The 27,497-nt window shown below is 33.6% G+C and overlaps 1 protein-coding gene and 1 long non-coding RNA gene across 9 annotated transcripts in view; one reads left to right on the top strand and one right to left on the bottom strand.

The window, feature by feature from the left end:
• The window catches only part of STXBP5L (syntaxin binding protein 5L), a 404,049-nt gene that overhangs the window by 153,751 nt on the left and 222,801 nt on the right, over nt 1–27,497 (bottom strand). For all 8 annotated transcript variants that reach the window (XM_073894175.1, XM_073894170.1, XM_073894178.1 and 5 more), the window contains exons 10-12: nt 16,569–16,647; nt 10,540–10,694; nt 5,339–5,411 (exon numbers count right to left, since the gene is read on the bottom strand). In XM_073894175.1, the coding sequence (XP_073750276.1) occupies nt 5,339–5,411; nt 10,540–10,694; nt 16,569–16,647 (307 nt within the window). The remainder of the gene's footprint in view (nt 1–5,338; nt 5,412–10,539; nt 10,695–16,568; nt 16,648–27,497) is intronic.
• LOC141373020 (uncharacterized) overlaps nt 1–27,497 on the top strand; it is a 185,430-nt gene that overhangs the window by 136,202 nt on the left and 21,731 nt on the right. Inside the window, exon 2 of the long non-coding RNA XR_012378641.1 lies at nt 16,654–16,745. This is a non-coding gene — a long non-coding RNA (uncharacterized lncRNA). The remainder of the gene's footprint in view (nt 1–16,653; nt 16,746–27,497) is intronic.

Genomic DNA, 27,497 nt, shown 5'->3' with positions numbered 1-27,497 from the left:
GAGAAGAACTACAAAAACAACTAGGTTACAATTTACTTTAAAGGGGCTAAGTGCTCCATCAAAGGACTTACATGACTAAATGGTTAAAAAACAAGGCCCATCTATATGCTGCCTACAAGAGACTCCCTTCAGACCTAAAGACACATACAGACTGAGAGTGAAGGGCTGAGAAACCATAAAGCATGAAAATGAAAGCAAAAACAAAACAAAACCAGGGGTAGCAACACTTAGAGCTTAGGGTAGACTTTAAAACAAAAGACTTTAAAACAAAGACTAACGAGAGAAAAACTCACTACATAATGATAAAGGGAACATCCAAGAAGATGATATAACAATTTTAAATATCTATGCACCCAAATTGGAGCACCCAAATACATAAAGCACATATTAACAAATATAAAGGGAAAAAAATTAACAGTCATACGATAATAGTAGGGGACTTTACCACCCCACTTAAGTCAATGGATAGACCATCCAGACAGAAAATCTAGAGGAAATAGTGCCTTTGAATGACACAACAGACCAAATATATACAGATATATACAGATCATTCCATCCAAAGCCAGCAGAATACACATTCTTTTCAATTGCACATGGAACATTCTCCATGGTAGATCACGTTAGGCCATAAAACAAGTCTCAATAAATTTAAAAGGCTTGGTATCATATCGAGCAACTTTTCTAACCACAATGATATGAAAATGAAAATCAACTACAAGAAAATTTGGAAAGAACAAATATATGGAGGCTAAACAAAATGCTACTAACCAACCAGTAGGTTCGACCAAGAAATCAAAGAGGAAATAAAAAAAAAAACATGGAGACAAATGAAAATAAAAACATAATAGTCCAAAATCTTTGGGACATGGGGTGCCTGGGTGGCTCAGTCAGTTAAGCGTCTGCCTTCGGCGCAGGTCATGATCCCAGGGTCCTGGGATTGAGCCCCACATCCAGCTCCCTGCTCAGTGGGGAGTCTGCTTCTCCCTCTGCCACTCCCCCTGCTTATGCTCTCTTGTGTGCGCTCTCTTTTTCTGTCAATTAAATAAATAAAATCTTTTAAAAAAATCTTTGGGACACAGCAAAAGCAGTTGTAAGAGAGAAGTTTATAACAATACAGGCCTACCTAAAGAAATAAGAAAAACCTCAAACAACCTAATCTTATAATTAAAGGAGCTAGAAAATGAAGAACAAACAAAGCTGAAAGCCAGTAGAAGAGAGGAAATAATAAAGATTAGAGAGAAATAAATAAAATAGAGACAAAAAATCCACACACAATAGAAAAGATCAATTAAACTAGGACCTGGTTCTTTCTTTTTTTTTTTTTTTTAAGATTTTTATTTATTTATTTGACAGAGAAAGAGAGAGAACACAGCAAGGGGGAGTGGCAGAGGGAGAGGGAAAAGCAGGTTCCCTGCTGAGCAGGGAGCCTGACTCGGGGCTTGACTCCAGGATCCTGGGATCATGACCTGAGCCGAAGGCAGATGCTTAACCAACTGAGCCATCCAGGTGCCCCAGAACTGGTTCTTTAAAAAGATAAACAAAACTGATAAACTTTTAGCCAGACTCATCAAGGGAAAAAGAGGGACGACTCAAACAAAATCAGAAATGAAGAAAAAATAACACCGCCACAGAAATACAAAGGATTATAAGAGAATATTATGAAAAATTATATGCTAACCAATTGGACAACCTGGAAAAAAATGGATACATTTCTAGAAACATAATCCTCCACAACTGATTTAGGAAGATAGAAAATTTGAACAGAACTGTTACTAGTAATGGAATTGATTCAGTAGTCAAAAACTCCTAACAAACAAAACTCCACACCAGACAGCTTCATAGGCAAATTCTACCAAATATTTAAAGAAGAGTTAAACCTTTTCTTAAATGATTCTAAAAATAGAAGAGGAATGAAAATTCTAAATTCATTCTATGAGGCCAGCATTAATGTGATACCAAAAGTAGACAAAGACACTACCAAAAAAATTTATGGGCCAATATCTCTGATGAACATAGATGCAAGAATCCTTAAACAAAACATTGGCAAACCACATTCAATAATACATTAAAAGCATGACTCACCATGATCAAGTTAAATTTATTCCAGGGATGCAAGGATGGTTGGTATTTGCAAATCAATCAATAAGATACATCACATTAACAAGAAAAAGGATAAAAACCATATGACCATCTCAATACATGCAGAAAATCATTTGACAAAATACAACATCCATTCCTCATAAAAATTCTCAACAAAGTGAGTTTAGAGGGAACATACCTCAACATAATAAAGATCATATATAAAAAACCCACAGCTAACATCATACTCAGTGGTGAAAATCTGAGAGCTTTTACTCTAAGATCAGGAAGAAGAGAAGGGTGTCCACACTTGCCACTTTTATTCAACATAGTACTGGAAATCCTAGCTGCAGCATTCAGACAAGAAAAAGAAAACACATCCAAATTGGTAAGGGAGAAGTAAAACGGTCATTATTTGCAGATCCATGAGACTATATATAGAAAACCCTAAAGACCCCATCAAAAAACTACTAGAATGGATAAATGAATTCAGTAAAGTTGTGGGATAAATAATTAATATACAAAAATCTGTTGCATTTCTATACACTAATAATGAAGAAGCAGAAAGAGAAATTTAAAAACAATCCTACTTACAATTGCATCAAAAAGAATAAAATACCTAGGAATAAACTGAATCAAGGTAATGAAAACTATAACACATGATGAAAGAAAGATGACAGAAACAAATGGAGATATTCCATGCTATAGATTGAAAGAATATCATTAAAATGTCCATACTACCCAAAGCTATCTTCACATTTAACTCAATCTCTATTAAAATACCAACAGCATTTTTCACAAAATTAGAAGAATCCTAAAATTTGCATGGAACAACAAAAGACCCCAAATAGCCAAAGCAATCCTTTTTTAAAGACTTATTTATTTATATTGGAAAGAGAGAGACTGGTGGGGAGGGGCAGAGGGAGAGAGAGAATATCAAGCAGACTCCCTGCTAAGCATGGAGCCCCATGCGGGGCTCAATCCCCCAACCCTGAGATCACAACCTGAGCTGAAACCAAGAGTCAGATGCTTAACTGACTGTGCCATCCAGGGACGCCCCCAAAGCAATCTTGAGAAAGAAAAACAAAGCTGGAGGTATCTCATCAATTCCAGATTTCACGATATACTACAAAGCTGTAATAATCAAAACAATATGGTACTAGCAAAAACAAAACAAAACAAAAACAAACAAACAAACAAAAAAACCAGACACATAACCTAGTCCAACAGAACAGATAGAATGCCCAGAAATAAACCCATGCTTATGTGGTCAATTAATCTACAACAAAGGCAAGAATATGCAATGGGAAAAAGGCAGTCTCTTAAAAAATGGTGCTATGAAAACTGGACAGCTACATGTAAAAGAGTGAAATTAGACCACTTTCTTACACCATACACACAAATAAACTCAAATTAAAGACCTAAATGCAAAACCTGGAACCATAAAACATCTGGAAGAAAACATAGGCAGTAATTTCTTTGACATCTGCTGTAGAAACAGTTTTCTAGATATATCTCCTCCAGTGAGGGAAACAAAAGCAAGAATAAACTACTGGGACTACACCAAAATAAAAAGGTTTTGTGACAGTGAAGGAAACAATCAACAAAAATGACAAGGCAACTTACTGAATGGGAGGAGATATATGCAAATGATATATCTGATAAAAGGCTAATATCCAAAATACTTAAATAACTTACACAAATTAACATCAAAGAACCCCCACAAAAAATCTGATTAAAAATGGGCAGAGGAATAGACCTTTTTCCAAAGAAGACCTACAAATAGCCAATAGAAACATGATAAGATGCCCAACATCACAAATCATTAGGAAAATGCAGATCAAAACTACAATGAGATGTCACCTTACATTTGTCAGAATGACTAGAATAAAAAAGAAAAGAAATAACAAGTGTTGGCAAGGATGTGGAGGAAAAGAGACCCTAGTGCACTGTTGGTGGAAATGTAAATTGGTGCAGCCACCATAGAAAACAGTATGGAGGTTTTCCAAAGAATTAATAGAAATACCATATGATCCAGTAGTCCTACTACTGGGTATTTACCAAGATATATGCACCCTATGTTTATTGCAGCATTATTCCCAATAGCCAAGGTATAGAAGCAACCTATATCTATCTATCGATCTATCTACCAGATATTATTCAGCCATAAAAACTAATGAGATATTGCCATTTGTGACAACATGGATGGGACTGGAGGGTATTATCCTAAGTGAAATAAGTCAGACAGACAAATACCATATAATTTCACTGACATGTGGAATCTAACAAACAAAACAAGCAAAGAAACAAAAATATTAAACTCATAAATACAGAGAACAAGTTGGTGATTGCCAAAGGGGAAACAATGACCTAGGTAGTTATATCTGTTTTATCACTTTAGGGGATTAAGAGCTATAAACTTTCAGTTATGAAATATGTAAGTCATGGGGATGAAAAGTACAGCACAGGGAACATAGTGAATAATACTGTAATGCAACAGATGGTGATTACACTTAATTGTGGTGAGCACTGAGTAATGTATAGAATTGTTGAATCAATATGTTGTACACCTGAAACTAATATAACATTGTGTTAAATATACTTCAATTAAAAAAGGAATAAAGTGAGGGAAAATCAGTTTTATGCCTATCATCATTTACAATGAAAATGTGTAGCAAGAAGACAGTGTTAATCAATTTCATCTACTTTTACTGTCCATGTAATGGAGTTGAGATCACCACTCTAACAGCAGTATTTTATATTTGTTACCATTGCCTACAACATAACAAGGAAGAAAAGAAAATGAAAGAAGCCCTCCATCTTCTCTACCCTCCAGATCCTGCTCTTCTGTATTATTGCTGCAATAGTTCAATAATACTTTTATCATGTACCATTTTCCTTTAGTCAATAGTCTAGCAGATGGCCATATAGTACACTGTACAAATTTTCATAACAGTTGTGTTTGCTTAGGTTAACAGCAGAAACGTGATCCATTTTATGTGTCCTGAGTCTCCAAATGCATGTTTCCAAACATCAGGTGTTGCCTTTAAAATAAGTTACAGTTTTGTGTTTCCTAAACTCTCCTGGTTTAGTTTTCATTATTGAACCAATTACATTTCTACAATTCTAGCATAACAATATTCCACATAAAGAATATTTATCATCTAACATATACTGTCAGTTATCTATAACATCTTCCTGTATTTTAATTGTAATGAATAGAGTATAAAAATAGTTTAATCTGTAATGAACAACTTACTTGCTTTGTGTCAGATCAACTACAATGAGATCTTTTTCCAGAAGTACTACAACAGCATAAGGTTCTTGAAATTCTACAAGTAAAAAATAAAAAGTGGAAGTTTTCATATTTCATATTTTATAAAATCACCAAATTTTCATTTCCTTTATCTCCTTACAAATGTTATTTAAATGATTTCAGAAGACCAAAATATGAGCCAATGTAAGAAGTAACAAAGAGCACTTTTAAAAATACTGTTGTGTTTCTCAGACTTAATATTTAAGATCATTATAGGGAATATGAAAATGAAAAGTTGAATAGGCATAGAGTTAAACATTTCTCTATAATCATGAGGTGGTGATAGCAGATTATTTGAAGAGAGTCTGTCACCTCTGTCTCACAAACATTTATCTTATTCTTCCATAACCTTCCATTTTAGATCTGATTTTATAGGCACAAGGAGATGTTCTAAGGAAATAGTAGTTCTGCCTTCCTGAGCTGTGATACATTTTCACCTCCCTATGAGAGCAACACTCCTTATACCAAAAAATTTAATTTCAATTCAATGTGATTTAACATGTACTTAAAGATATGTCCCTAAGAGTATATACCTCAAAAAGGCAAGGAATCTGAGGATAGTCTAGGATTTTCAAATTCCTACACTTTAACTGCCCCCTCCTCCTTTCAATATGTTCTAGCAACTATTCTCAGAACAAAGGATATATGGAAAATAAAATTGACAAGGTCCTTATTCTCATGGAGTTTACATCCTAGTGATGTATACAAACCATGAAGAAGTAAGCAAATAAGATAAATTCACAGAATAATGTGAGCTATGAAAAGAATTATCAAAGGTAATAGTATAAGAAATGACTTGTGGTTGGTGGGAGAGCACTGATTTAGTTATTGTGGTCAGGGAAGACACTGCTTTCCATCTATAATAGGGAATAATAAAGGAAAGGCACAGTTAAAGTGTTCTCAATTTAAGGAAAAAGTATTCACAAAAACATCTTACATACATGATATTTGATTCTCAGTAGCTAGAACAGGTATTACTATTTTTCATTTCATAGAGAAAACTGAAGTCCAAAGAGATTGTGAGATTGGCACAAATTTACAAAGCTGGTTAATTGAAAAAGCTGGAAATTTAACCCAGACCTTCTGATTCTAAATTCTCATGTGTTTTCATTATTCCAGCAGTTTCTACTAGCTACCTTAAGTAAAGTTCAACAATCACTTGGTGGGAATTTTATTCAGAGTATTCAAGTCTTAGGTGGGAAACTGGAAAAGATGGCCTTCATAGTCCTTCACAGGCCTTTATAGTCTTGAGAAGCTGTAGAACCTATTCATATTTATAAGTCACATGCTACAAGAGAAAAACTGGAAACAGAAACCCCAAAACTGAGGAGTATACCCTTGTTTGGGTGCATGTCTATGTGACAGTATGCAGTCTTCATACTGTTTGCCATCTAATCTGTTCTCAAATTGAGGCTTCCTCCACTTTTCCCTTATCTCTTAGAGCTGTTTTAAGTTTTCAACATTATTTCAGTACTTCTGAATTTAGGGTTTTTAGGGTTTGGTTTTTTTTTTTTTGGTTTAGTTTTCAGTTGAAGGAACACTGGAGTTCTATACTATTACATTTTTTCTTTGTCTTCTCTCCAGGGCAATCATTGATGGGGAAGCAACTACTACAAAAATAAAATAGCTGAGACACTGGCATGAATAAGCAAAATTCATAGTCATTTTAGGTAGTTATATCTATTTTATCACTTTAGGTAGGTACATCTGTTAGATTATTATTGTTTCTTTTCAAATAATAAAAACTGGTAGCAAAAGTTTCACCTTTGTAGAAATACCTGATGTACTGTAGTAATCTCTGAATAAAAAGATTTCCTTAGGAGTCAGTCAGTATTAGGTTCAATTTTGTGTCTATTATTTATTAACAGTTTGATCTTAAGCAAATTCATTAACTTATTAGCTCAATTATATTAATTCAATTTCTTTATCCATTGATATGGCAAAATAATAACTACCTTAGACTATTATGAAAATTAGATGTATATGAAGATGTTTAAGGCAAAGTCTGGCACATAGTACATGCTAAGTAGATGCCAACGGTATCACTTCCTCCATTAGATTGGTTTATTTTTGAGCAGGCTTAGTATTTTAACCTTAGCCCCCTACAGGTAAAAAGCTCTATAAAAATTACTATTTCTCTGAAGAGGAATGCATTATTTATGATGCTTGTAGCGGACCAGATACAGTTAAATGTAAATGTGAAATTGATGAATTCTGAGTATAGTTGCTTAGTTACTCTGGGCAATACCCCCTGAGATAAGAGGCATTTGTGTTCTTTGAAAAACAAGTTGAATTGAATTGTCAGATGTCACAAATGATTTATCAATATTAAAAACTGTTAATAAATTTATTTGTGTAACATATGTGTAAGATTTATCACTATGTGGCTGCAAAGAAGAATGAAGTTCCATATTTGCTAGTATGGAATCATACTCAAAATACACTGTTAGGTGAAAAAAAGTATAATATGGAACAGCACATGGAATATGTTCTCATTTGTACAAAAAAGAGATAATGTATACATAGATAAGTACACATAGGCATATGCATAAACTTTTTGGAAAAATACAAAAACTTAGAAATAGTCACTTCTGGAAGGGCAGTGAGTAAGTTTTCATTATATACTAATGTGGATTGTAGGATCTTTTCTGTCGCTTTCATGTATTATTGTTTTAGCCAGAAATTGTTAATAAAATACATTTATATTTTACTGAGTAAAGTATTTCTCTTAGCTCCTGACAAATAAAAATTCCATTGTTTATCACTACTCTGAAAACAAAGACATATATGTGGCTTGGAAGTGATTAGACATAGTTACAATATATTTATAATTTACTTAATATTATTAGAAATTATCCTAACATTTCCACTGATGAGTAGAAACTTATACAGACACACACATACACATAAAAATGTGTGGTTGCAGAGATCAAACACTATCAGTCTCTATTATTGGCACACATATTTTTCTCTAAGCTCTTCTAAATTCAGCTTTTGGTCTTCTGTTTGTTCTTTGTTCCTTTAACATTCATTCTCATAACCCCAAAGAATATCTATATTCTGATAATTCATAAATAAATATTAAAGACCTTTTCTTTCTCTTTTTCTGCTGACTACTGACTTATAATCAGATTTATCTTTTTCTCTTTCCAAAAACTGTTATTATTGCATATGAAACCATTATTTTTTTTTAATTTTATTTATTCATTTGAGAGAGAGAGAGTGTGCATGAGCAAGGGGAGGGGCAGGGGCAGAGGGAGAGAGAAGCAGGCTCCCTGCTGAGCTGGGAGCCCCAACACAGGGCTCAATCCCAGGCTGATTGAGCCACCCAGGCACCCCTGAAACCACTATTCTTAAAATATGTTCTCTTTAACTCATCTGTCATATCACTCTCTAAACCTAACTGGTGACCAAATTCAGTGGGTTTCCTCTTTCCATTCCTACAGGCAGCCCTGTATTTCAGATCTTGACCATTTTAATGAATATTGTCACAAAAGCCTCCCAGCTGGAATCTGGAATTTAAGATTTCAGTGCCTGTTCAAACCCATAAACTCCTTTTTGGTAAATTTCACTAAAAGCATTGCTTTCTTTCACCTTAATATTTTCCCAAAATTCTTCTGTAGTTCCCTATTTCCAAATACCTCTAAAAGGCTTTCAATTTTTTCTCTAAGTTGATCTCACTCTAGCAAACTTTACAAATTCTAAAACCTTTACTCAATATCCTTTTCAAATGCCAAGTCATTCTTCAAAGTCTATCTAAAACTTATTTTTCCATGAACCTTTGCAAGAATATTTTAGCAATTGACTATCTTACTAGCCTGTAAATTAGTATATTATTTAAACTCTGACCCATATAACTCAGCACCTAACTGTTATATTTTTTAAACTTAAGTCATAATTATCTCCCTCATCCAACTAGATTTTATGTGATTTGACATTAGAGATCAGTTTCATACTTCATCTGTATTCTCAGTAAGTCCTTGTAGTACTGAGACCATAGAAGCATCCAATAAATATTTGTTGATTAATTAACAACACAGGTAACTTGTCTGTCCCAGCAACTCTGGAAATAAAGTGCCTCATTGACTGTTATTTCATATTAATTTATCCCATCTTTAAATACAAAACTAAAGAATTTAAAGCAAATTAATACAGTTGTAATAAAACAATTTATAGATCTTCATAGTTACAAAGTGTGCTCATTTTGGCCTTCCAATAGTCATGTGGCATTAATATTATTATTCTCTTTCTAAAAATGATAAATCTAACTCATAAAAGTAAAATGATTTACCCAAGGTCACCCAGCTAGTGAATGACAGAGCTAAATCATAAAACCAAATACTGTGCCTCCAAGTCTAGTATTCTTTCTCTTATATATGTTCCCTCTTGAAATTGTAGTTTTATATATATATGTATATACACATATACATACTATGTTGTTTTAATCATAAACTCATATTTTGCTTTTTATGTTTCACCCCTCTCAGTTTTTAGATTACTAAAATATTTCATTATTATTAGATTTCATTATACAGTTTGCACATAAGTTTAGTTTTTATGTTTACAAAAAGTCCTTATATTCAGGATGCATCTCTCCTCCCAAAAGCCCTTCTAAATTATTCTCAAAATTGAAATAAATCACTAACCACACATCAGCAATCCTAGAATAATCAGAGGTGCTGCAGTTGCATCTGAAGCAAAGCCAGATGTGAAACAGATGCACTACCACCAGAGTTATAGATCACTGATATCAGGTAAGTGCTTTAACTTTGATTAGTGTTGGAATGGGATGGGTGGAGCTGGTCTAGGAGAGGCTATTAGGAGACCTCAGTTTCCCCAAGTAATTTCACCCTGGACCCCTATCAGACCCTCCCAGCTCAGCTTCCACCATCCTTATCAAAGTTTAAAGCACTTACCTGATATAAGAACCTGAAACTCCAGCACTGCTGTACTACATCTGTCTTACTTCCAGTTTGTCAAGTAGGTACAGTTGCGGAACCTGCTCCAGCACCTGTAGCTCACAGTGTTGTACCACAGTGGATGTCAGCTGCCAAAACTAAAAATATTTAAGCTTAATTTTATTAGGAACTTACTTCAAAAATGATTTTCAACATTAATAGTTTCATTTTTTTTTTTTTACTTACCATTTGGATAGGGTGTTTCACATAAAGTAAGAAATTCAACAATAGGATGATCCATTTCAAGCACTGTAATTGCTTTTCCATGCATGATGGTTAAACTTGGTCTTCTGCAAGCTTTGTCATAGGACAATCCACCAGAAAATATTATGAAGGGTTCACTACATAGAAAAAAAAGTTAATGAGATTGAGAAGTCCTTTAAGATGATACAATATCATAGGACTGAGCTAATGAAAAATAAGTTTGATAGGGATTATACACAACATAATTTGACAGCAAATATCTTTCTTAGTGCAAAATATCTCACCCAAATGACACTATTCTACCATTTCCCTTTTTCTGATTGTGAATTCTTACCATTAAAATCACTAATGAATCAGTCTAAAGGTGATGAGGTGTATTGGGGAAAAGGTAGAGAAGTTGGAGGGAAATAGAGGTGCTCATTGAGTCAAAAGGACATCTCCACATGTATTAGTTGATTCCCAAAACTCTATATCACTACCATTAGAATATTAAGCTATGTTAGTTTATCATATTAACCATTTGGCATGTGGGGTCCAAAATTCTTAAGGGATAAAAGAGGCAAATTTCAATATAAAATTAAATGCAACAATAGCAAGCCCAGAGTGGTAGAACGTAACATGACAATTCTATGTAATGGAGTTTCTGTGGGAAAGGGTTATGATAAAAAGATGGAGAAAACTAAGACAAAAAATGTGATCTTCCCAATTTTATCTTGGGTCAGCCAGTTCTATTTAGCTACTAAAATGAACATCAAACTTTTTAGGCCCTGTTAGTTGCAAGATACAATTAGATAAATTGAGTGGGGCTGAGATGACTATAAAATATTACAGCTGTCAGAAAGTTAAGAAATAGTGTCATAACTTTTCACTTTTCTCAAATTAATACCTGTATCCTTAGTTTATGTATATAAAACAAAATATGCTGATGAAGTATATTTAATAAGTAAATACCAAACTGAAAGTATTCTCCAAAATTTTTTTTAAAAAGAACTAGACACTTATTTTTACCAAATTCTTTGAGAACATATGCTTCTCTAAGTAATTCATTTCCAGCTATTCACTAAAGAATCTACTAGTTTCTAAAAATCACTTTATAAATTTCCCTTTCTCTTTCATTTTGTACTGTACATGGTACCAAACATTACCAATGGGACATTTGCTAATCTTAGGCTGCCTACATAACAAGAACAAAAAAGAGCTTTTTAAAAAGTTTCCACTAAAACTTACATATAAAGTATCTATACTGATTTTTATTTATAATTCTGTCTTAATGTTTTAACATAAATATTTGAGTTGTAAGCTAAATAAGAAAAAATAATCTAATTTATTTTCCTTGAGTCCTATATCAGTTGATGTTAGTCTTGCTTCAGTAATTTGGCATACTAAATTATCAACCTAGTAATGGTGGCACTAAGCAGCAAGTTTTTTCCTATAAAATAAATGCTTATATTATTAAGGTTTTTCCAGATTTAAAAGTTGTTTTTAATGAAATGAGTAAGTGTTTTTGCACCTTTTTGTGTTGCTTTGTTTTACAACAAATGTCATGATTTAGAGAACATATTATCTTTGCATACATATTGAATTTAACTATCTGCTCCAAATGTTAATAAGGCCATAAATATCTATTTTTTCCATGTAAAAGGGGGTGAAGTTAATCTCATCTCCTAGTGGTAATCCAAATATAGGGTAAGAAGCAATTTACTCTCCCCTTTTTTGGTAAGCACATTGGAAAAATATGTCCTTTCTAATATTGGAAGAAAGCAAAAGCTTTTCTGCTTTTATTATGACTCCGCATCAGACACTGGATCTGAAGTTAATTGCTGATATATATGCACTTCTCTGTAAACTATTGAATGACTGAACAAAAAGTTCATTCCTCAGGAAATGCTCAGGAAACCACTCATGAATAATTGCATTAGATAATTATCACATTAAATTCTCATAAGTATAATCCTCATTTTATTAATGAGGTTAAGTAACAACTATGCAGAAAAACCCAAAAGAAAACAGATCTGTCAGATTTCAAAGTCTATTCTCCTAAACAGTGATCTATACTGCCTGTAGCAGATGACTCTGGGATTAATACAGGTGAACTTGTTTAGAGTCAAGCTGCTATGGAGTGAAAGGATAAAGATTGAAATCCAGACTCCAAAGTACATTTTTTACTTCTAGTCTAATGTTTCTAAAACTGTGGAATATAACTTTAAAAATGTTCTGAAACAAAAGGTTTTTTTAAAAAAGATTTTGTTTATTTATTTGACAGAGAGAGAGAGCACAAGCAGGGGGAGAAGAAGGAGAAGCAGGCTCCCTGCTTAGGACCCTGGAGTCATGAACTGAACTGAAGGCAAACACAACCGACTGAGCCACCCAGGCATCCCTGAAAAATAGTTTTTAATTTAAAATTTGATGGACACTTGCACACCATATCTCCCTTTTGAAATTTTATAATTCAGGCCATATAGCAAAGATTCTAGAAACTGTACAGTAAAGAATCCAATTAACTCTTATATAACCCAGAATTTCTTAGATCTCTCAAATGTATTTGATTACAGATTCCTATTTTTCCATGAATACAGTTAGTGATCAAAGGAACACAATTTGATAAATGTTATACCACACTAAACTGACTCCTTTACTGTTTACTACAAATGTATCCTGGCATACTGATCAGATGGATTATTACAAAAGAAATAAATAACTATATAATTAACAATGTCTTCATACATAAAGAAAACATCAATACAAATTAAAAATTAGTTTTTAAAGATTTTATTTGTTTATTTATTTGACAGAGAGAGCCAGAGAGCACAAGTGGGGGGAATATCAGAGGGAGAAGGAGAAGCAGGTGCCCCACTTAGCAGGAAGCCCAATACAGGACTTGATCCCAGGACCCTAAGATCATGACCTAAGCTGAAGGCTTAACCAACTGAGCCACCCAGGCACCCCCAAATTAAAAATCATTGACAACAACTTGGATAAATCCTAAAGGCATTATGTTGAGTGAAAGAAGCTAGGATCAGAAGATTACATAATATATAACTGCATTTATATGACATCTTAAAAAGGCAAAACTACAGTGATAGAGAACAGATCAATGGTTGTCAGGGGTTAGAAGTGGAGAAAAGTGCAACTATAGGGAACAGCAGGAAAGGAATTTGGGGGTATGGAAATGTTCTGTGTTCTTATTGTGGTGGTGATTTCAGGCATCTATACATGTGTTAAAATCCACAGTATTGTACAGCAAAAGAAAAATATATTTTACTGTATAATTTGTAAAATAAATATAGAAAAAGCATTAAATTTTTTTCTTAATGAAGGCAACAAGATTAAGCAATAAACTGTGCAACATAATATAGTACATACTAAAATAACATTTGTTGAATATTTATGATGTTCTGGGTATTGTGTGAAGAAGTTTACTTGCATTATTGTATTGAATCCTTATGATATCCCAATGAGAAAACTACTACTATTCTCACTTAACAGATGGATATGCTGAGGCTTAGAGAACTTTACACATGAAGTCTATCAATAGGTGGCCATGATAGAAAGGGATTAAAAGACTAGCAAAAAGTAATTTTTTATTAATCACAGAAACTTGATAATGTTAGTGGTAGCAGGTAGAGAGATCATTATTCCTTTTTCTGAATAGAATAAATTTATTAAGCCTAGAGGCCATTGGTGTTGGGGCACCAATAAGCAATTTGGTGATTGGAGACCAATGATTCCTAAGCAGAATGGTTGTTTATCCCTAGAAATATAAAGCCAGTTTGTGAATGGTTGATCTAAGATAAATTAAACAGAAAACATACCCTTGCATCTGTTACCTATGCAATCTTTAAGAGACCCTATTGCTGCAGCATATTTGGTAGAACTCTTCTTAAAGTTCTTGCTCCTGCCACAGCCATCCCAATTTTAGGATTTCACAAAATTTCTACTGTGTACTAGATGGAGCAGAAATATAGCTATTTATTGTCACTTCCAGGCTATGGTCCATTTTGCTGTCATAATACCTTTTAGTACTCAACTTTGGTGCTCCTCTGCTGTTTAGTCTCCTTGTGTTCTGAGAGGGGGAACCACTGCTTTTAAAGGTGAATTTTCTAATATAGTAGTAATCACAACAAACACACACAATGTACTAAAGTGCACTGTAAGTGGGATGACAGTAATTATGATCAATAATATATAATTATTTCACATTAGAAATCTGAAGAATTATTTCTATACAAAATTGGGTTACCAATTACTAGAATAAATCATTAAATTAGGATCAGTGGAATAATTTCAATAATGTGAAATATCATTGCTTTGATGATGACAATAATAACTTCTTTTTATCAAGAAATCCACTATGTGCCACTCATCAAACTTATGACATTACAAACTTCATGCATAATTTCATTTATTCTTCAGAAACATCACAATGAGATAGGTATAATTGATGAGGAAATTAAAGTTAAAAGCGTTAATTAAAAATTTCAAGCTCACATAGCTGTCTTACCCCATATGCCAAGGATCTTAATAATTATTTTACATTGCCTTGACTTGAATTCCTGATTCCTAAAGTATCTTCTCTTCACTTTCACCCTTTCCTTACTTTGTGTGCCACCATCCTATTATCCCTTAAGGCCATCTCAGGTATCCTCTTTCCCAAGAAGAAATTTACTGATCTCTCTTCACCATTCTTTTCCCCTTTCTCTCTAGGCTGGGTTAGGTGTCCTTTTGTTGTGTTCTCATAGCATATCTCTATAAAAGCACCTCACATGTTACATGGAAACCACTAGTTTATGGTCTTACTTCTACTAGACCATAACAGATTCAAAAGCAGGCAGTATTCTCTTTCATCTTAGTACACCAAACAAGTTGCACAGTGTGTACTAAGTAGTAACTAATAATATGTGTACATAATAATAATATATGTATATATGTAAAATATTTCCATATATAAACATATATAATAACATATGTAAAATGTTTCCATCCATAATAATTAAATTTAAAATGTTTTGATACTTTAATTATAGTAGTATAAAACTGATCATTTTTACTACTTATGTTTAGTAACATTCGGCTGGACTAAGGAGGTACTGATCTATTGTGTGTATGTCCACACATATATATGTATATATATAAACTAATGTAAAAATATATACATAAAATATATCTGTATATATAAATATATACCATATGATAGTTTATATATATATGAACTAACACATTAAAAATGGCCATAATTTTATACTATTAAATCTTTCAAAGAGCAGGTGTAAACAAACATTAAATGCATCTATAATACTGAGAATACATTCCAGTGTGAATATGTAAGTAATATAAAGTAGAATTATCCAATTTAGAGTTAAAATAAAATTAAGGTTTAGGCAAGATTTGTAATTATGGTAATTCTGGAAGAGAATATTGCCACTAATAATTATTGTAAGTAAAAAGAACATTCTTGATTTATAGGATAAAGCTGCTATATATACATGATAAAATTTTATTGTATATTATTCAATTTAATTTTTTATATCTTAAAATTTAGTACTATTTTATTATGCTAATATATATAACTGTTTATCTTTTCAACTAACTATAATCTTTCCAAGTTCAGAATGTGAAATCCTAAAGTACAGAGACTTGGTTATGTATTTAATTCTTTCATGTGCAATACACCAATAGGTATGCTTCTGTTTAATAATACTAAATGATTGCTACTTGTAATGTGCACAACCCAAAAGTCCAACATTGTTAAAATTAATGTACATAATACTCATCTGAATATTCATAGAAAATTAAAATAATTAGCAATTGCTATTATAATATTCATAATAATATCATAGATATTCCTATTAAACAATAACAAAGTGTTATTATCAATGAAGAGGATTTAGCCAATTAATATACTTATATAATTATAAGAAACTTTAAGTAATACATGATTATTAAAGGTTATTTGCCATTCTTGTCTGTTTCTTATATATTGTCCCATATCACCCAAAGTAAAAAATGCATACCTGTTTCTACAGGTCTTGTATTCTACTTTAAGAATTGGTTTACAAGATTCAGATTTTCTTCCCTCTCTTTGACTTTTTCCTAAAGAAAGAAAAAGGATTTTGTTAAATCATATTTAAAGTCTACACATCCATGACAACTTCAAAAGTCTGACCAGAAGAATATAAAGAAAAAATAAGGTAATTATGTGTTTTTCATAATAGGATAAATACAATTCTATGCATCCTAACATATTTGTTGAATCCTAATAAATGACTGCTATATAAGCAATAAAGTTATTTGTAAACTTATATTTGTAAACTTATCAAACAAACTTTCTCCATGTATAAATCTAGTCTCATATAAAGTTATTTTAATTATTTAAGTTTTAAGATTACTTTAGAATTAAAGACACATACACATGCATACTTATCTGCATAATGAAATACATAATTATGAAAATCCATACTAGGCCCATTAGAGATTTTATCTATGATACAAACCCTTTTCGCATGCAGAAAGACTTGCCATTTAAAACTTATGATAGACTATCAAAATCATTGCATTTTCATCAAATTCATTTAACAGAAAGCCCATTAGACAATGAACAAAGATGGTATATTTCAATGAAGTTCTATATTTGCATAAAAATAGTTTCTTGTAGGGAAAGGTTACGTTGTTTAGACTCCACGGATTTTGAAAAATGATCAAAAAGAGTAGGAAATGGAAGTAAAGCTACTTATGCATATAACATCTTTCAGTTGTGATTTTGCTTATAATTCTATGTCTCATTTTGATAAAACTGACATTTTTGTGATGTTTATTTCTTTATTTTAATAAGTACCCTTATTTATTCTTCTATTGCCACAACTGTTTATAGACACAGATACCTATTATGTAGATAGACGTTTATGTGCATTTAAGTTTAAATTTTCAGGATAGCTTCAGAATGGCACAGTCATAATCCAAATAGGATGTCAAAATAATTTTATTTAATTTGTTTAAAGGGCAGGGTATCAGCATATAACATACCTTATCTGCTCCATGGCATGCTTTCTGAATTTGCTTTCTCTTTCTTTTACCCTATGTCAACTAAAGAAGCAATCAATAATAAAATATTGGTCATAATCATTCACACTGTAAAAAAGATTTAAAAGTATCTGTATTACATGTAAAAAGGAATTACTGACATTATATGTATCATGATGCCTTACAAAGAGAGAACTTTGGCTCAGGGACTCACTCTGAGCAGTGGTCTTAGGGGTAAGAAACAGCTGGTTGGTGATTCCTGGTTTGGATAACATGTGGGAACAGAGAGAACTGAAGGAAATAACAGCAAGGGAAGAGACCCATTTTCCTCAGTTGATATATTTTTGATCCATTTCTTCTCTAATAATTGCCAAGCTATTAATCAAATCAAGACAGTATATTTGCTATTGTTTATATATATGGTGTGTGTGTAACCAATTATAATTTTTCAATCAGTACACATTAGTATTATACACTAATTTCAGTAAAGAGGAATAATACCTAAATTAATTAATTAATGATTTACTTCAATTTCCAACTCCAATAATTAATTTTTGGCTGAAGGTTTTCAACTTTGATTATGTTCATTGCCTGTCAATAATTGAAATATGTTTATATGTTATGTAAAAAATTGTTATAAAAATTGCATTTATTGCTACTCTTTATGTTCAAAGTACTATACTAAATGGCACAGAAAAAAGAAGTAACTGACTACCAGGAAACTTAAAATTTACTAGTTTAAGCAAAACATATATAAAACTGACACTATGAGGTACCATAAACAAATAAGTGATAGACTTGAAGTGTTGAGAATAGTAGGAGTACATGAAGTAGGAGTTAAGAATATTATGGTTTCACTTTATGACAGAAAAATTTACAGATTTTTGCAGATGATTTTCCAGAAGCTAGATTAAGCATTAAAAGAGAACTTGGGAGTTCTGGTCCAAGATGGTGACATAGGAAGACCCTGAACTCACCCCCTCCATAGACACACCAAATCTACACCTACTAATAGAGCAATTCCTCCTGAAGAAGAACTGAGAGCCCATTGAACAGCTTCTGCACAACAAAAGATAGAGACCACAAAGAGACAGCACAAGAGAGGGACACAGTAACAAAGGGAAACTCTAACCCCAACACTGTGAACTACAGTGGGGAGGGACAGGACTAAGGGACCATGGGCAGACTCACCTGTACTGGGGCATAGAAAAAAGTCAAGGTTTAAAAGGACAACTAGAATATAATGGAACCAGCCAAATGGGAGGGGCTGAAAGGCTCTTAAGGCTGGCAGGACTGGCAAGCACCACTGTTTATGATCCCCCCCCTCCACCTTGAAAATGAAGATGGGAGCAGGGTCCAGGTGCCATAGTTGGCCTCCCACCTCAGCAAGACTTGGGCCCCTAGCCCATGACAGCCCTTGAAGGCCTGGGTCACAGAAAAAAAGCCACAGTTTAAAGAGCAATTACCATATAAAAGGTCAACCCCTAGAACTTCACCAAATGGCGAGGGAGCTGCTGAAACTTTCTCCAGCCTGGCAAGCACCATGATTTACATTCCCCTCTCCTCCTTGATAGCATGAACAAGAGCCAGGATCCAGTCACCTTAGCTAGCCCACCACCTCAATATCCCTGGGCCCTAGCTCACACCAGCCCCAGCCATCCTACCAAGACAGCCCCAGTGCAGTGCATACTGGAACACTCCTTGTCAGTGCTCACTACAGCTCAAACCCTTTTGCCAAAGTGACACATGTGCAAAGCACTCCAGAATACTCCAGGCCCATATAATGTTGACTCCAGACAATTCACCAGGCACCCCTTGCATGGAGCACTCCAGAAATCCCTGGTCCATGCCCACTTTGGCTCCAGCTTCTCCACTAGGGCTTCCTCTGCATGGAGCACACTGGGAACCCGTGGGTCACACTCTGCCTCAGTTCCAGCCTCCCCCACCAGGGTTCCCCCTGTGTGAATCACTCTGGGACACCCCAACTTGCACTAACTTCAGTTTTAGCCATCCTGCCAGGGCACCTTATGCATGGAGAGCCCAAGGATGCCCCCACCCCCAACGCTGCCTGGCACCCACTTCAGGTTTAACTATCCTGCTTGGGTGTTCTCTGTGTGGAGAGACCCAAGACATCCCAGCTTGTACCCACTTTGGTTTCAGCCATCCTGCCAGGGTACACTCTGTGTAGAGTCCCAGGATTCCAGCCCCCCAACACAGCTTACACCCACTTCAGCTGTCCTGGCAGGGCACTCTCTGTGTGGAGACCCTAGGACCACCCTGGCCCATACCCATTTCAGTTTCATCCATACCACCAGATTTCCCAGCACAGAGTACCCCATGACCCATAGTACACAACAGCCACCGCTCCAAATAACTAACCAAAGTCACCAGGCACATACAGTCTACACAGGGGATGACAATACACAAGATCATTCCTTCAAATTTAGAAGAAGTAGCTGTTGCACCTAACTCACAGAAACAAAGAAAGTCAAGTAAAATAAGGAGACAGAAGAATATGTTCCAAATGAAAGAACAAGACAAAGAATCAGAAAAAGAACTAAGTGAAACAAAGATAAGCAACCTACCTGATAGAGTTCAAAAGTAATGGTCATAAAGATGTGCTCAGTGGACTGGAGAAAAGAGAGGATGAACTCAGTGAGAACTTTAATATGAGATTAAATATATAAAAAACCATCATTAGCATTGAAGAATACCATAACTGAAATGGAAAATCCACTAGAGGGAATCAACAGTAGATTAGAAGGTGCAGAAGTGATCTGAAAGACAGGGTAATGGAAAACACCCAACCTGAGCAGCAAAAAAGAAAAAAATAATTGTAAAAAATGAGCATAGGTTAAGGAATACCTTGGACAACATTAAGCAAACAAACATTCTCATTATAGGCATCTCAGAAGGAGAAGAGAGAGAAAAGGGCACAAAACTTATTTGAAAAAAGTTAATAGCTGAAAACTTCAATAACCTGGGGAAGGAAACAGACATCCAGGCTCAGAAAACAGAGTTACAAACAAGATTAATCTAAGGAGGTCCACACCATGACACATAATAATTAAATATGTACAAGATTAAAGATAAAGACCTAAATGTGAGACAGGAAACTATCAAAATCCTAGAGGAGAACACAGGCAAGCAACCTCTTTGGCCTCAACTGAAGCAACTTCTTACTAGGGAGGCCAGGGAAACAAAAGCAAAAATGAACTATTGGGGCTTCATCAAGATAAAAAGATTCTGCACAGTGAAGGAAACAATCAACAAAACTAAAAGACAACCTGTGGAATGGGAGAAGATATTTGCAAATTATATATCTGATAAAGGATTAGTATCCAAAATTTATAAAGAAATTATCAAACTCAACACCCAAAAAACAAATAATCCAGTTAAGAAATTGGCAGAAGACATGAATAGACATTTTCCAAAGGAAACATCCAGATGGCTAACACATGAAAAGATGCTCAACATCACTTATCATCAGGGAAATGCCAATCAAAACCACAGTGAGATACCACCTCACACCTGTCAGAATGACTAAAATTAACAACACAGGAAATAAGAGAATCCTCCTACACTGTTGGTGGTAATACAAACTGGTGCAGCCACTGCAAACAATAATATGGCAGTTCCTCAAAAAGTTAAAAATGAACTACCCTATGACCCTATGACCTATTATGTATTCACCCAAAGGATACAAAAGTACTGATTCAAAGGGACATATGCACCCTGATGTTTATAGCAGCATTATCAACAATAGCCAAATTATGGAAAGAACCCAAGTTTCATTGACCGGTGGATAAAGAAGATATGGTATGTGTGTGTATACACACACACACACACACACACACACACACACACACACACACACAATGGAATATTACTCAGCCATCACAAAGAATGAAATCTTGCCATTTGCAATGACTTGGATGGAGCTAGAATGTATTATGCTAAGCAAAAGAAGTCAGAGAAAGACAACATATGATTTCACTCATATGTGTATTTTAAGAAACAAAACAGATGAACATAGGGGAAAAAAGAGAGGGGGAGGCAAACCATAAGACTCTTAACTATAGAAAACAAACTGAAGGTTGATGGAGGGAGGTGGGTAAAGGATGGGCTAAATGGGTGATGGGTATTAAGAAGGGCACTTGTGATGAGCACTGAGTTATATGTAAGTGATGAATCATTAAATTCTACACCTGAAACCAATTTTACATTTATGTTAATGAACTAGAATTTAAATAAAAAATTGAAATAAACAAAGGAAAAAGAAAGATTAAAGATAGAATTTTAAAAGCAGCAAGAGAGAAGCAAATAGTTATATGCAAAGGAAGTCCCATAAAGCTATCAAGTGATTTTTCAGCAGAAACTTTGCAGGCCAGAATGCAGTGGCATGATATATTCAAAGTGCTGAAAAGAGAAAAAACCTACAACCAAGAATACTCTATCCAGCAGGTTATCATTCAGAATTGAAGGAGAAATAAAGAATTTCCCAAAGAAAAGTTAAAGGGTCATCACCACTAAACTGGCCTTACAATAAATATTAAAGGAACTTCTTTAAGTGGAAAAGAGAAGGCCATTCAAAAAGAAAAAGAAAAAGAAAAAGAAAAAGAAAAAGAAAAAGAAAAGAGAAGGCCATAACTACAAGTAAGAAAATCACAAAAGGAAAAAAAATGTCATGAGTAAAAGCAAACATTAAGTAAAGATAATAGAGCAATCACTTATAAAGCTAGTTTGAGGTTAAAAGAAAAAAGTAATACAGTTAATTATATCTAAGAAATTAGTTAAGGGGTACACCAAATAAAATATACAAAAAATGTGAAGGGAGAAATAAAGTTATTTTAGAACGTATTCACACTTAAGTGACCATCAAATTAATATATACTTCTTTATACTTAGTATGTTATATATGAAACTCATGGTAACCACAAACCAAAAACCTATAATTCATACACAATAAAGAGAAAGAAAACCAATCATAACACTAAAGAAAGATATTGATTACAAAGGAGCAAGAGAAAAAGAAAGGAAAAGAGAACTACAAAAATCACCAGAAAACAACTGACAAAATGGCAACAGTACAATAATTACTTTAAATGTAAATGGTCTAATGCCTTCATCAAAAGACAGGGTGGTGGAATAAATAAAAATACAAGATCAACCTATCTATATGCGGCCTACAAAAGACTCACTTCAGACCTAAAGACACATACAGACTTAAAGTGAAAGAATGGAAAAAGATGATGCAAATGAAAGTGAAAAAAAAATGGGGTAACAATACTTACATCAAACAAAATAGACTTTAAAACAAAAACTGTAACAAGAGACAAGGGGACTATGCAATGATAAAGGGGTTAATACAACAAGAGGATATAACAATTGTAAATATCTATGTAGCCAACATTGGAGCACCAAAAACATAAAACAAAAATATTAACACACATAAAGGGAGAAATTGACAGCAATACAATAATAGTAGAAGTCTATAACACACCACTTACATCAATGGATAGATTAGGCAGAAAAGTGATAAGGAAATGGTGTCTTTGAATAACTTAACAGAAATATGCAGAACATTCCATCCCAAAACAACAGAATACACATTCTGTTCAAGTGTACGTGAAACATTCTCCAGGATAGATCACATGTTAGACCACAAGACAAGTCTCAATAAATTTAAGATTACTGAAATCATATCAAACATCCTTTTTGACCACAATAGTATGAAACCACAAGACAATCACAAGAAAAAAGAAATGGAAAAACCTAAACACAAGGAGACCACCAACATATTACTAACAACCAATGGGTCAATGAAGAAATCAAATAGAAAATTAAAGAATACATGGGGGCACCAGGACGGCTCAGGTGGTTAAGCATCAGACTTGATTTTGGCTCAGGTCACGATCTCAGGGTTATGAGATTGGCCCTCACACTGGTCTTTGTCCTGGGTATGGAGCCTGTTGGGAATTCTCAGTCTCCCTCTCCCTCTACCCCTACTCCTCACTCATACTTGCTCTCTAAAAAGAAAAATGGAGAGGAATAAAAATGAAAAATCAGTGGTCCAAATCTTTGATGCAGTGAAAACAGTTCTAAGTGGGAAATTTAGAACAATACATGCCTACCTCAAGAAACAAAAATAATCTCCAATAAACAATCTAATCCTACACCTAAAAGGACTAGAAAATAAGAGCAAAGCCCAAAGTTAGTAAAAGGAAGAGAATAATAAAGATAACAGCAGAAATAAATGAAATAAGACTAAAAAATCAACAGAAAAATCAACGAAACTAAAAGTTGTTTCTTTGAAAGGATAAACAAAATTGGTAAACCTTTAGTCAGACTCATCAAAATAAAAAAAAGCGTAGATCCAAATAAATAAAATCAGAAATTAAAGAGGAGAAATAACAGCTGAAATTGAAGGAATACAGAAGATTCTAAGAAACTACCACAAAAATTATATGTCAATAAAGTGGACAAACTTGAAATGAATAAATTTCTAGAAACATAGAAATTTACAAAACTGAATCAGGAAGAATTAGAAAATCTAAACAGATCAATTAGCAGTCATGAAATTCAACAGGTAATCAAAAAAACTTCCAATAAACAAAAGTCCACATCCAAATTGAGTCACAGGTGAATTCTACCAAACATTTGAAGAAGAGTTAATATCTCTTCTTCTCAAACTATTCCAAAAGATAGAAGAAAAAGGGAAACTTCTAAATACATTCTATGAAGTCAGCCCTATCTTGATAACAAAACCAAAGACATTACAAAGAAGAAAACTATAGGGCAAGATCCCTGATGAACACAGATGCAAAACTCAACAAAATATTAACAAACTGCATTCAACAATATATTAAAAGGATCAGTCACCATAATCAAGTGAAATTTATTCCAGGGATGCAAGGATGGTTCAATATTTGCAAATAATGTGATATGCTATATCATATTAACAAAATGAAGGATAAACATGATATGATCATCTCAATAGATGCACAAAAATTATTTGATAAATTTCAACATCCATTCATGATGAAAACTCTTAACAAAATGAGTTTAGAGGGAACATACCTCAACATTATAAAATTGATATATAATAAAAACCACAGGCAACATCATACTCAATGGTGAAGAACTGAGAGCTTTTCTTCTAAGATCAGGAACAAGACAAGGCTGTCCACTCTTGCCACTTTTTAACACAGTACTGGAAGTCCTAGCTGCAGCAATCAGACAAGAAGAAGAAATAAAAGGCATCCAAACTGGGAAGGGAGAAGTAAAACTCACTATTTGCAGATGCCATGACAGAAAATCCTAAGCCTCCACCAAAAAATTATTAGAAGTGATAAATGAATTCAGTAATGTTGCAGGACACAAAATTAATATACAAGTATCTGTTGCATTTCTATACACAAATAATGAAGTAGCAGAAAACTAAATAAATAAATAAATATAATTCCACTTACAATTGGACTGAAAAGTATGAAATACCTAGGGATAAATGTAACCAAGGAGGTGAAAGGCCTGTACTCTGAAAACTATAAAACATGCTAAAAGAAATTAAAGATGAAAACAAATGTAAAGGTATCCCATGCTCATTGATTGAAAGAATATCATTAAAATGTCCATACTACCCAAAGCAATTGACAAATTCAATATGATCCCTATCAAAATGCCAACAGTATTCTTCACAAAACTAGAATAAATAATCCTAAAATTTGTATCAAACCACAAAAGACCCTGACTTGCCAAAGCAATCTTGAGAAAGAACAAAGCTGGATATATCACAATTCCAGATTTCAAGATTTACTACAAAGCTGTAGTAATCAAAACAGTCTGGTACTGGCACAAAAAGAGACACACAGTCCAGTCGAACAGAATTGAATGCCCAGAAATAAACCCATGCTTATACAGTCTGTTAATCTATGACAAAGGAGGCAAGAATATCCAATGGGGAAAAGACAGTCTCCAAAAATGGTGTTAGGAAAACTTAACAGGAGCATGCAAAAGAATAAAACTGTACCATTTTCTTATACCATAAACAAAATAAACTCAAAATGGATTAAAGTCCTAAATGTGAGACCCAAAACCATAAAACTCCTAGAAGAAAATATAGGTAGTAGTCTCTTTGACATTGGCTTTACCAACATTTTTCTAGGTACGTCTCCTTAGGTAAGAGAAACAAAAGCAAAAATAAATTATTGGGACCACACAAAAATAAAAGCCTTCTGTACATTGAAGGAAACCACCAACAAAATGACAAGGCAACTTACTGAATGGGAGAAGATATTTGTAAATGATATATCTGATAAGGGTTAATATCCAAAATATATAAAGAATTTATATAAATTGACACCAAATAAAACCCAATCTGATTGAAATATGGGCAGAGGACTTGAATAGACCATTTTCCAAAGAAGACATACAGATAGCCAACATCACTTTTCAGAGAAATGAATATCAAAACCACAATAAGATGTTATCTTACACCTGTCAGAATGGTTAGAATAAGAAAGACAAGAAATAACAAGGATGTGGAGGGAAAGAGACCCTAGTGCACTGTTGGTGGGAACGTAAACTGGTGCAGCCACCATGGAAAACAGCATGGAGATTTCTCAAAGAATTAAAAATAGAAATATCATATAATCCAGTAGTCCCACTACTCGGAATTTGCCCAAAGAAAACAAAAACACTAATTCAAAAAGATATATGCACCCCTATGTTTATTGCAGCATTATTTACAATAGCCAAAAAAAAAAGGAAGTGTTCATCCATAGATGAATGGATAAAGAAGATTTTGTGTGTACACACACACACACACAATGGAATATTGCTCAACCATAAAAAAAATCATATCTTGCCATTTGTGACAATATGGATAGACCTAGACAGTATTATACTGAGTGAAATAAGTCAGGGAAAGGCAAATATCATATGATTTCATATGGTATTTCAAACCCAGATTGAAATACAGAGAACTGATGGTAACCAAAGGGGAGTTGTGTGAGGGATAGATGAAATAGATAAAAAAAGATTAAGAGGTACAAACTCCTAGTTATAAAATAAATATGAAGATGAAAAGTATAACAAAGGGAATATGGTCAATAATATTGTAATAACTTTGTATAGTGATGGATGATAACTTCACTTATTGTGGTAAGCACACCATAACATATAGGGTTGTTGAATCTCTATACTGTACACCTGAAACTAATATAACATTGTATGTTAATTATACTTCAATTAAAATAAGTTATACATGAATTTTCTACTACACAGAGGGTAAGCACCCCAAATCCTGTGTTGTTCAAGGGTCGACTATATAATAAACTGCTACAACTCCATAATAATAATTTTAAAAAACCCAGTTTATCACCATACAGTACATCATTAGTTTTTGATGTAATGTTCCATGATTCATTGTTTTCATACTGTTTGGTGACTAACATAACAATAAAATTAAATTAAATTTAAAAAAACCCAATTTGTAAATGGGCAAAGGACTCAATCAACGTTTCTCCAAAGAAAATTAGAAATGAAAATAAGCACATGAACAGATATTCAATATCTTTATTCATTAGGGAAATGTCAATCAAAACTACAAGGAGCTATTACCGTATATCTACTAGGATGGCTATAATAAAAGATAGATATTAACAAATGTTGATAAAGATGTGGAGAAGTTGGAAACCTAATATTGCTTGTGAGTATGTAAAAGCCTGAGGACTCTGGAATACAATTTGGCAGTTCCTTAAAATGTTAAATATGAGCTGTCATATGATCCGGTAATTCCATTCTTGGATATACACCAAAGAGAAATGAAAATATGTGCTGGCACAAAAGTTGTACATAAACATTCACAGCAGAATAATTCAGAATAATCAAAATATAAGAACCCAAATGTCCATTAAGTGATG

The sequence above is a fragment of the Callorhinus ursinus genome, unplaced genomic scaffold (genome assembly GCF_003265705.2).
Source record: "Callorhinus ursinus isolate GAN/ISIS: 27379988/994484 unplaced genomic scaffold, GSC_fseal_2.0 scaffold1, whole genome shotgun sequence".
NCBI classification, from domain to species: domain Eukaryota; kingdom Metazoa; phylum Chordata; class Mammalia; order Carnivora; family Otariidae; genus Callorhinus; species Callorhinus ursinus.
This window is presented reverse-complemented; position numbering and strand designations above follow the sequence as displayed.